Below are 12,791 nucleotides of genomic sequence, written 5' to 3' on the forward strand. Positions count from 1 at the left end.
TAAAATAAATAAATAAAGAAATAAATAGTTTACCAATGGACTTTTGTCAAAAATCTAAGCAGTATTTTACATTCAATTTGTAATTCAATTTGTTATTTATATAAATAATCAAAAATGCAATGAATATAAAAGACTACTTTTATTTGACAAAAAAAATGTATTAAAATTTTTAATTAGTGACAATTAGAATTTAATTAGAAAAATAATGGAAAAAGGTTTACCAATTTATTATTTTTTGACAAAAACAGAAGTAGTATTTTAAATTCTATGGATTATGTTGCAATGGATTTCACAGACACAGACACACACACACACACACACACACACACACACAGTCACCAATCTACAGGAGGTAGCATAATCTTTAGTATTTAGTAACCAAGTAGCTAACCAATAGCTAAAGTAGAAACCAAATCTGTAGTATTTGGTTTTCTGTATAAGAAATGGCATTGAAAATCATGACATTTCTCTGGTATTTTTATCAGCTGTCAAAATGTTGGTATCATGACAACCCTGTTTGTGATATCTCTGAGAGCTGCGTTATTTGTCAGTAGGTGTCTAGTGTAAATGGTGTAAGGCCAGTGGTGTAAACAAACCGCTTGAAAGGAAAGTCTGAATTATATCTGGCATCTCGCTGAACCCAATCCCACCGCTGAAAACCCTCTCCTAATAATCATTCAGCACATAGCAGCAGGTTCGCCGAACGAGAAACAAACAGCTCTCGCTTTTACAGACTTTATCTGCTGCGTTATTGTGACAGACAGTCAACCTCCTGCAGGCCCGGCAATTAATTCAGCCTGAACAGAGCAGGCCCCAAAACTCTCCCAACGCACCCTTCCCCCTGCGAAACGGGACATTTTGTGTGACTATTGCCACAATAAATTGGGTGAAATTAAAGAGTATTTACAGAGGCGACACAAAAGAAACAACTGCAATGAATGGGAGACAACTGGAGAGCTTCTTGGGCGCGTTCGACCCGCTGCGTCCCAGCGGATGATACAAACCCAAATGAAAGAGCCAACTAAGTGTTTGTCTTCATTATCATAATTACAGAGCAATCAGGCACATCAGCATCAAGGAGGAGACAATTAGCGGAACGACGCTCGTGCGGTTGTGCATCGCCGGCTAAACGAAAACTAGTCCGCCTCTTTCATCTCCAAAAGCAGATCGCTGAGATCCTTCATCATTTTGACAAAAGCAGACTGTTCAGAATCCATTATGGACCATTGTGTCCATTAAAACGCTGTAATGGTGCTATATTACTTCCATAGGTGTGAAATGCATCCATCCTGCCCCATTAGATGCTCGGCACGTTGAATGATCGTCGGTTTACTGTGTGGGTTTGTAGGATGGGAATATTCTCGCAGGACGAGTAGGTCGGGAAAGTGATGCTTCCAGACTGCAAACAGGGTTTCCCTGTGCGTTTTACGGACCCGTAAAGTTTCAGAAAGACTGGCATTAAACTAGTTTTGGTCCTCTCTCCGTAAACCTTGCGAGAGGTTTCACGAAATGGCATTAGTTTGTAAGTTTGATTAATTTCTGTAAATCAGTTCATCAACTGTCTGATTCAATGAATCAATTCAAAACTCTGAATTAGGAATTTGTTCACAACATCAAAAAAAAGAAAGAAAGAAAAGAAACAGAAACAACAACAACACAAAATGAAATACCTAGATTTAACTTGACAAACTTATTTTCAGTAGATTGTTTACTGTATTTTGCTTCTTGCATTAAAAAATGAATCTAGAATGGCTTTTTGGTTGGTTTCTGACAGAAAAAAAGGATATGTACATTTTGATATGTACATTTTCTGAAGAAAATATGAGCAAATAATATATATATATGAAGAGTTCAGATGCAAAAGCCTCTAAGTTCTGTATGAAATTTTGTTCTTAAATGAGCATTTTTTTCAGGCTCCTATGTGTAGGTTCAGTAATTTTACTTTAATGGCAATATATAGGTCATTTTCTATGCCATTAAAGTGAAAGAACTGAACATAAATATAGGAGCCTGATAAAAATGGTCATTTTAGATGAAAATTTCAGATGGTTCTTAGAGGCTTTTGCATATTACAAATGTTGACAGGTAGAAAACTCCTGAATGACAAAGGGAGAACAAGACTGCAAGCAAATGTACATGGAGTCAAGACCACAGGCTGTGATTCATGTGATCATGTGGTTTGAAGCTTACTTTCTGCCTTCCTTTCACAGTAATCAAATCTAAGGTCTCTCTGGTCTCCACACACCTCACACTCTGGCAAACAGTCCAGACCACGACTCTCTCTCGGTCTGATCTGACATTCACGTGCGTTTGGAGGCATTTTCTAACTTACAGGTTTCCTAGCAGCAGGTGATGATAGCGTTGGCTGCAATGGTCTTTACTAACGGCTCATTAATTCTCTGATTAAGAGGCTCTCCAGAACGATGGAGGTGCTGGTTATTAATCTGGTTTAACGACTGCTTTTAGACAGGGTGACTGCAGGCCATTGTTGGGCTACCGGCCAGCAGGGACGGCAATAATTCTTACTTATTGACAAATGAGATGCACTGAGGCATGAGTGAGCTATAAGCAAAAGCTATTACAGGAATATTGTTATATATGATACCACAGAATGAAACAAATACATATTCAGCTACATAAATTCAGAGCATTAGAAGGGGAGTTAACAGCCTGGATCAAAAACACAAACAAAAAGTGGATTAATAATAGAAGAGAAAGCCAACAAAAACCTGTAACGAATCCAAACAATAATATTAAATAAAATGAAATGCCTCTGACCCTACAAGCGGTTTGAATAAAATAAAATAAAAAAACACCCACAACCCTACAAAGGACAAGCGATTTGAAGAATGAATGGAAACTAAATCAAATCAAACACAATCAAACCATACCTAAACCAAAGAAAAACAAAACAAAAAACAAAACAACTCAAAGCAAAACAAAACAAAACAAAATAAAATTACTTGAGTGACCTCAAGAAAAGCAGTTTGGAGAATGGATAAAATAAAGTAAAATAAAATATAAAATAAAATAAAATAAAATAACAAAGTGAGTTACTAATAGAATATATAGCCAACAAAAGAGAAGAATCCAAACAATAAAATTAAATAAAATGCAATACCTCTGAACAAAATAAAATACCATAAAATAAAATAAAGTACAAGCGTTTGGAGAATGGATGGAAAAATAAAATAAATTTAAATAAAATAAAATAAGTACATGCAGTTTGGAGAATGGATGGAAATAAAATAAGTACAAGCTGTTTGGAGAATAAAATAAAATAAAATAAAATACATGCAGTTTGGAGAATGGATGGAAATAAAATAAGTACAAGCTGTTTGGAGAATAAAATAAAATAAAATAAAATACATGCAGTTTGGAGAATGGATGGAAATAAAATAAAATAAGAACAAGCAGTTTGTAAAATAAAATTAAAATAAAATAAAATAAAATAAAATAAAATAAAATAAAATAAAATAAAATAAAATAAAATAAAATAAAATAAAATAAATAACTGAACATAAACATAGGAGCCTGAAAAAAATGCTCATTTTAGAAGGTGGAAAAATATTGGCTTTTTACAGGCTTTTTCCTCAGCAAAATCTGACAAAATCAAGTTATAAACACTATAAATATTCTTTAAGATTACAAATAAATAAATAAATAAAATACATATATATTGAGAAATACATTAAATATCTTCAAAAGGTGGAAAAATGTTGGCTTTTTACAGGAATCTGTAAAAGGAATCCTTTTTTTAAAGGAATCTGACAAGGTGTAATCAAGCAAATCAATGTGTAAACACTATATATATATATATATATATATATATATATATATATATATATATGTGATACAAGCGTTTGGAGAATGGATGGAAAAATAAAATAAATTTAAATAAAATAAAATAAGTACATGCAGTTTGGAGAATGGATGGAAATAAAATAAGTACAAGCTGTTTGGAGAATAAAATAAAATAAAATAAAATACATGCAGTTTGGAGAATGGATGGAAATAAAATAAAATAAGAACAAGCAGTTTGTAAAATAAAATTAAAATAAAATAAAATAAAATAAAATAAAATAAAATAAAATAAAATAAAATAAAATAAAATAAAATAAAATCAGTTTGGAGAATGGAAATAAAATAAATAAATAAAAAAATAATCTGGAAATATTTTAAGTGGTGTTTGCTAGATCAAAACTCAACACTATGATGCTAAGGTTGCTATTCAGTTCCTAAAATGTTCTGAATGTTTTAATATGTCGCTATGACAATGGTAGGAAGCCGACAGCCGACAGCTGTCAGATACGCCTCTGCAGCATGTTTGCTCAAACGAAACAAGGCCTTACTGCAAATATGTGTGTTGTGACTGATGCAATCTCCAAAAACCTAAAGGCCAGTCAAAACACAAGTCAAGTTAAAACACTGGCACCGACACGCCGCACTCAGATTCGCTTGACCTACCACAGCGAGAAATTTCAGACCTCTGATAAAACAGACCCAATGATCAGACAAGTTCAACTGGCGTTCGCTGAACTTGCCTGCAGTGGAGCAAAACTCAACAATATACTTCTCCACCCTTGAGCAGCAGCTCTCTGCAGGAAACAACCAGTGAAGGGACGTCAAATGTGAAAAGTGTCAGGTCTGAACAAAAGCAGCAACAAGACCCTCTCCCAGAATGCAGACTCCCAGCTCACATGAACTATCACGCACCAGCATGCATGTGTGTGTGAGTAATGGAGCTGGAGGCGTTTTCTCCCTGTGGAGCACTTTGCCCTCAGGACTGGTTTTACTCGCCACTTAGCTTGCATGCAGTCGCTGGTGATCAGCATTCATAGCTGCGCTGCAGCCGGAGGGACGAGCACATGCACAGTGGCTCATTTTCATTCAGCTTCACCATTGTCAGGCCGAGCCTCCTGGCCCTCTCTGCCTGTCCCATACAATCACAGCAGGCACGCTGTGTGCCACCAGGACGCATCATTTGCACGGCTCTCCCTCCAAAACCCAGTCTTAATACCCCCTCACACCCTTCACACTCACAAAAGCAATCAGTCTACTTCTCTAAGGCAAAATGGGTGAATCTCACCAAAGCCTCTTCAAGGAAAGTCGGTTCAGTCGGTGGCCATCTTGGCAACGCCCCTGGGCAGCTATTTTCTGTGTATACAAGCACAGCTCATATCTGCTTGAATGGAGGAAGGCTGAAGTCTAGACTCTCAGAAATAAAAGGTACAAAAGCTGCCACTGGGCCTGTACCCTTTGAAAAATGTACTATGTACCATTAGGATACTAATATGTATCTTTAAGGTACTTACATGCACATTTTAGGGGTTAATAAGGTACAAAGGTGCGCCTTTTTAAAAGGCACCATCCCAGCGACAGCTTTTGTACCTTTTTGTCTGAGATTGTATGAAACTGTCAAGTTTGCATTATAGCAAGGGCAGCAATACTTGCAATACATTTGGCATTATAAATTGTGCAAAGACTGATGCCATATTGTGCTTTACAATTTCATTTGTTATTCTACAAGTGGCCTGAGTGATGCTTCACCCTAAATTCAAAAGAAAGAAAGAAACATTTTGTAAATTAAGTAAATGAAGCCTGTTTTAAGGAACATTGAAGGGAGAGTTAAAAATATGAACACAAAATAAGATATTTTGAAGAATATGGGTAACCAAACATTTGATGGTATTATTTGATAGTATTTTTCCATACTATGGAAGTGAATGGGTACCGTTTGGTTACCCACATTCTTCAAAATATCTTCTTTTGTGCTCAACAGAAGAAACGTACACTCATGTTGTTCAGGTTAATCATGAAAATGTTCATTTTTGGGTGAACTATCCCTTTAAGATGTTTTGCATTATTATTGTTTGCATGACAATTCAGCACATATTACATAAGAAAATCTTCTCATTACTGTACTGCCTTTACATTAAATTAATGCATTTATAAGTGAATAAATACATGAAAAATGCATTACTGTACAAATGACTGTAATACAGTAACAACATATCTAATAAGAATAAATAAAAATAGGAATTACAAAAAAAAAATCTGGACAAAAATCTTGGGGAAATGCTTAATTTTCATGAAAAATATTTTGCAATGCAATGTAATGCAATAAATAATAATAAAAAAAAAAACACTTAGAAACAGGCTTCAAGCATTTAACTTCATGCAGAATAGAATATCTTCTCCCCCATTTGATTTTAGGGTGAAATATGATCTGAATATGTTTTTGTGAGGTTCACCATGACAGGTTTCCAGCCATAAAATTAGTCCACAATCATTTGACACTAAAGAAGCGTGGTGTTTGGATGCTGTAAAGTGAGCTCTGCTGAAACTGGGTGTGGTGAGGAGATCAGGATGGCAGCGGGCTGCTGCAGATTTCACGTCAAATAAGCGCTTATGGTTGCACCATACAGTATGTGACGGGAGTGGGGCAGAGGTCAGAGCAGACTGTCAGTGCAGGTGTCCTGAGGGCAGGGTGGATGATCTTTTGCATGCAGGGAGCACTGACGTCTCTCGAAACGAGACCGAATTACCCACGATGCCATGGTTTCAATACCTCACCCTCAAGAAACGCAAGCCTTAACACTGCTAAACTTACTTGTGCATGAAAAACTAGATCATTGCAACGTAAAAGAACACAAAAGATGATATCTTAAAGAAGGTTGGGGTCCAAACAACACTGGTTTTCACTGTAAATAAAAAAAACAACAACATTTAGGCCAGGGGCGTAGCCATCATTTCAGAAGTGAGGGGGACAGAAATGTTATATATATATATATATATATATATCTGTTTATATACTACAAACACTTTTTTTCACATAAGGCAGAACAGTTTCTATACTGTAATAAATGCTATGTCAATTAGCACTGCATTGTTCATATACTTTATTTATTACCTGGAGATGACTTGACAAACACAAATAAACCATATATTGTCGCAATCGTACGTTTAATGTCTTCATGTTTCCAAACGTTTCTGTTTTTCTGTGAAAACAACTGTTTTCATACAGCGATAGCTGGACGCCTTTGTCCATATTAGGAATTTCCTCGTACGACTTTCTGCGCGAGAGCGCCCTCTGGCTTCAAGTATGAATGAAACATACACTGCACGGAATGTTTAGCGCTCCATGATGTTCATCTCACCTTATTCTGGGTCCGAATAAAACATCAGATCATGCACAGACTATACTGTCTCTTTGAATTTAAATCTATATTTATTCACACCGGCTCTTGAAAACTTCTATGCGAACACACTTGCCGAAAAAGTGCGGGGGAAGAATTTACGTGATATTAAAAGTGGGGGGCGACGCGTCCCCCGCGTAATCTACGCCCCTGATTTAGGCCTAAGGCCCCATTTACACTAGTGCGTTTTCGTTTTAAAACGGCATTTTAGAATTAAAACGATCCTCGTCTACACTGGCATTTCCGCTGCGTTTCAGAAACCATCTCCGTCTACACTACACAACCGAAAACGCATGTCACATGACCATTCATGCAGGTGCAACCATAGATAGGTTCGCTATTATTTAGATGGCGGACGTGTCTACATGCTTGGACCGGTCGAATGGGGATTCTACCCATACACTCTATGGGTACAACAATGAGCATGATATTGTTTACACGGTCGTCAAGGATACTCAGAGAGAAAGTGGGCAACCACGCCATCCTTTTCAAAATCTCCGTTTTGGTCCGTTTACACTGAAAAGCAATCCCGGAGTTTTCGAACTAAAACGGGGTTTACAGCGTTTTCAAAATTCTCAGTTTCGAAAGGGTCGAAAACGCCAGAGTAGTATAAACGATAGACGTAACCGTAGCAAAAGTTATGCGTTTTAAAACGAAAATGCACTAGTGTAAACGGGGCCTCAATGTATGATTTTTTTACTGGAAAAAAAAAAAAAGGGAATTTTCACCACAATAAACAGATTCACACTGATTCCAAGCAATTTGCATAAATGCATTTTGAAAATATGATTTAAATCAAATCAAATAGATGCAAATTGTTAATAATAAACCAAACCATGATTTTTTGATGAAATGAAAACCATGAAATGACTGGTGTCATTTATGTATGACTGATATTAAGTTTATTGGTTTTATGTTAAAGCTGTAATCCAAATTTTGATATGAGATTTGAATATAAGATTTAAACATTTAAATCTTAAATTTGGGCCTAACCATTTTTTTTTTTAGACAATCCACTGGGACATTTTTCAATATCTCCTCCTCTGTCCCACAAAAGAAAGAAATTCAAATTTGGGCGACAATACGAGGGCGACGAATTGACAGAATTTTCAGTTTTTGGTGAAAGAGTGCCAAAATGTAAAGTTGTTAATGGATTACTCTATTTAAGCTCAAATGCCATTATTAAAAGCAATGATCTGTACCCATCCCACATACTATGCAAATGAACATTTTAAACCTGTTATGAATGAACATGGAATCCATTACCTCAATATACGGTACGACTTTACAGGTGAACTGGCCCAGCAGCCAGGTCTTTGTGAGTTCGTGAAACACCACGAGTGGCAGGCAAAACAAGAGCAGTGCAAAGTCCCAAATGGCCAGGTTAGCCAAAAGAGCATTTGAGATGCTCCTCATGTAGTAGTTATGGCACACCACACACATTATTGCTATGTTCCCCGTTATTCCCACAGCGAAAATGAGGACGGAAACGATGGTGATTGCATACGCCCCATACGTCTCGCTAGTGACGGGGTAGAAAGGATTGGGGAAGAATTCGCTCTCCTCATCCTCGGCGTACGGAGGGGTCATCGGCGTGGCATCCCATGGGTCGTCTATCTGTTTGGTGTGGAACTCGGCATTTCTGGTGAGATCGAATGGGAAATCTGTAGAGGTGAGAGCTAGAGGCTTGGGCATCGGTTCCCACATGGATAAAGAGGATGTCAGGGCGTTATAATAAGTTTCGACCGGTGTCAATGGGGCAGCGCTTTTATTCTGGCCCCTTTTCAAGCTCTTAAACGCTTTCTTGTGGTGTTCCTTTGTGCCTCTTTTGCGTCTGTGGTTTCTTTCTCGCTTGCTTGTTGAATACGGCTTAGAGTTACTGTGTCCACCTACTGTTCCCTTGGTAGCAGGCATCTCGCCGTTCAACTTTTTCCTTTTATGTCGCTGAGAGCGTTTATGTAGGTTTGTGGCACTCTCCGTGACCGCGTGTGTTCTGTTTGACAAGAGATGTCTGCATCCATACCGCTTACCTCCGCTCTCCAAATGCAGCCAGCGATGTGAAGACAAGTTACTGTTGTCTTCTGAAGTCTGTTTGATGTTAAAGGCAGGTGTACCTGCGGCTCGATGCCTCGCAGGGTGTGTGGCACTGGGTTTGGCATCACGAAGGCTCCTAAGAGTGACTGGTTCTTTGGTGTGTGCATTACGGTTTTCTCCGTGCAACAAAACACGTGGACAACTTGCAATGAAAAAGATCGTTCTTAAAAGCAGCAGCATCTGCATCTTCACCGAGTCAGTGTGCTGAAGGTGTTAGAAAAACACTCTCGTGTGGTGCATCGCAAAGAACACACGCTGTTTTCCCAGATTCACATTGTTAGAAGGAAAAGTTCACACGCGAACGATCAGTAAAGGCTAATTAGATCCATGCAAATGACTTTTCCTGTTACATCCACTCCGGCGTTGTGCGGCAAATAAAACCACCTCCTCTGGATTCTATGCGTTCCTCGTCTTAAAGTGCCAGAAAGACGAGATTGCCTCCAAACGACATCATTTGCGTTTCTGTTTGTGCATCCCAGCCAGCTGCAGGAGTCGGTCGCATCTCGTGTTCTGTTGGGCGAGGCAACCTGGACTCGTCCTGCGCCTCTGCTGTGCGTGGAGAAGCGGAGTCCGGTGGCGCTGCTGCTGCTGCTGCTGCTGCTGTGAGTGAGGAGCGGATGAAGAAAATGGACGGATTCTCTCCTGGCGGATAACCTTGTTCTGTCAAGCCGGATACATCAGCATCAGCCCCTTGGACCACAGCAGCTGGAGGCGACCTCGCCCCGCCCGTGCGTAGTACATTCATTACCATGCGTAATTACGCATGTCAACAGAATCATAATCCGATCAGTCTTGAGAGTAACACGGGTTTATACGAGTTCAATTACAGCTGTGTGTCACAGTAACATGCAGGAAAAGTGCAACTGCAAAATAATTCACAATGCGCCGTGATTACGAGACACAAGCTATAATATTACATTTATGGCTTTCATAAATGTAATATGAAAACATAATTATAAATATAATTTCGTTATATTTGCAGATTATGGTACATGCACACAACAAAAATCCTTGAAAATAAATTGATCAATTATTAAAACTAATTACGAGACAAGCTACTATAATAAACAACCGTTAATACTAGTTATCATGTATATAGTTTATACGTAATATTCGCAGATTCTGTACATGAACTGTACATGCGAACACTAACAATTCTTGTAAATAAATGTACAAAACAAGTGATTATTAATATATTAACTACGAGTCAGTCCATTTTCATAGTCTATATATTTGCATATTCTACACATGCATTGTACATGCAACAATAACAATCCTTGTAAATAAATGTATAAAACAAGTGATCATTAATATATTCATTACGAGTCACTCCTTTTTCTATACGAGTCTATACATTATATTTGCAGTGAACTATACATACTATGAACATGCAAACAGTAATAACAATATAAAACGTGAATCATGATATTTACAGTTTGCACTGTACATACATGCATATTATACACACCATATATAGTAAAAATAACTAAAACATTTTTTTTGTATAAATTTGAGTGCCGGTGACACTTGTTGTGATCTTTGTAATGTAGTGCAATGACAATCAGATATCTATGTGTGCAACTAAAAAGTCCAAATGCACTGCATCTGTTACCTTCAGTTCTAAAAGCTCTTGAATGCATTGGTATGTCAAACAGGTTTCTCTGCCTGTGGCAATGTCACAACAGAGCAAAGTACTCTGAGAGGAAGGGCAAGAGCTGGATTGCTTAAGGTTTGTTTCCTGCTGGACAGAAACTTGGGCTTAGAGGCCTACATTCGCAAACAGACAACAGCCTTTCATTGCCTTGCAAAACATAAATGATTATGTGGAAACGCTCCTTAATTTAGCATCAGACATGCTTTAGTTTCTTTTGTTCTGCCAGGTCCAAAGTTTCAGCTCTAAGTCCTGCTGGTCAATGAAAGCCTGGCTGAATATTGAAGTGTAAAACAGGGAGGCCAGGTGCAGAACACAAGCTACTGGAGTTGGCACAGCCTTGGCAAGTACTGATACTCTGTTGCCAAATCTAAGCATGGGGTTCAAAACGCTAAATAACAGAGTGAGCCACAAGGTCAGATACTTGACAAAAACCGAAAGCTGACTGAAATGTTTTTGCGAATGGAATGAATGGAATCAACGAAATGATTTGTGCAACATGATGAACAAGATGTTTGAGATGTTTTTATTTGTGAATAGTGTTTCTTCACACTTGATCTCTTAAAATATTGAATAAAACATTTTCTCCATTTAGTGACGTGACATGTGGCCAAGTATGGTGACCCATTCTCAGAATTAGGTCTCTGCATTTACCCATCCAAAGTGCACACACATAGCAGTGAACACACACACACACCGTGAACACACACCCGGAGCAGTGGGCAGCCATTTTTATGCTGCGGCACCCAGGGAACAGTTGGGGTTCGGTGCCTTGCTCAAGGGCACCTCAGTCGTGGTATTGAAGGTGGGAGAGAGCGCTGTACATTCACTCCCCCCACCTACAATCCCTGCCGGTACGAGACTCGAACCCACAACCTTTGGGTTACGAGTCCGACTCTCTAACCATTAGGCCACGACTTCCCCACGATTTATTTACCCCCTCTTCTTTTAATACCTTAATGAAACAGCTGCAACAAATTTTTTTTCCTAATCAGAAATGCTAGAAAAAAAGACTTTCAAAAAAGATACACGTTATGCAAAGCAAAACTGCATTGTAAAAATGTTATTTAAAAAAATCTTGAATATAAACATGTTAGGCCACATCCAAATGCAACATTTTAAAATGTTGTTTCAAGCATACATTTTCACCAAATTTAGATGAAAACTAAACACAAAATACACTTGCTTTCAAGATACATTTTTAAAAAAATAAGCTCTTATATGTTATGCAATAGGCCTATTGTGTTTGGACTGCATGTTTGGATTATTATGAGAAAACAAGACAAATAGATGATTTTGAATGATTTTTGGTTATACCGTATATGTTAAGAATGCTTGTTTTTACGAGGGTGATTTAACTATCCAAATCTAAGGATATTACAGACTCAAAAAGCATTATAAACACAGATGTTCATATTACTAAGCAACTGGGTGGGTAATTTGAGTGGGACAGATATTGCGGCAATCCAAAGCGCCACCTGGCGGTGTAAAACGGCATTGCATAAACACACAAGAAAAATGCAGTGTGAGAACAGACAAGACACATGCTCACCCTAAAACACACTTATAGAGTGCAAGACAGGTGTACTGCATGTCTAGTATAGTGTGAACCTACTTAATGCAGTATAAAGGGTACTGATGTGTGACTCTCCGAGGGAATGAAGCTCAAATAACCCAGCGACAGTGCATTACTGTGATCAATCACCTGCTGTCCACATGAGCGCCAGATGATGAATGACTCATATCTCCGAACAAGCACCAGCAATATCTCACTGCTACTGTACATGCAATATACAATATCACAGATAAGAGTTGGCATCAGTCAGTCAATCAATCTTTCTATCTAT

At 38.0% G+C, this 12,791-nt stretch overlaps 1 protein-coding gene across 1 annotated transcript in view; it reads right to left on the reverse strand.

Annotated features, from left to right (window-relative positions):
* The window catches only part of LOC107658942 (prosaposin receptor GPR37-like), an 11,676-nt gene extending 1,689 nt beyond the window's left edge, over window positions 1–9,987 (reverse strand). The window contains exon 1 of the mRNA XM_016447668.1: window positions 8,466–9,987. Coding sequence (XP_016303154.1) covers window positions 8,466–9,479 — 1,014 coding nt within the window. The 5' untranslated portion in view covers window positions 9,480–9,987. The remainder of the gene's footprint in view (window positions 1–8,465) is intronic.
* Window positions 9,988–12,791: the final 2,804 nt, after the last annotated feature.

This window comes from Sinocyclocheilus anshuiensis, unplaced genomic scaffold, assembly GCF_001515605.1.
Source record: "Sinocyclocheilus anshuiensis isolate Anshui unplaced genomic scaffold, SAMN03320099.WGS_v1.1 scaffold283, whole genome shotgun sequence".
Taxonomy (NCBI): domain Eukaryota; kingdom Metazoa; phylum Chordata; class Actinopteri; order Cypriniformes; family Cyprinidae; genus Sinocyclocheilus; species Sinocyclocheilus anshuiensis.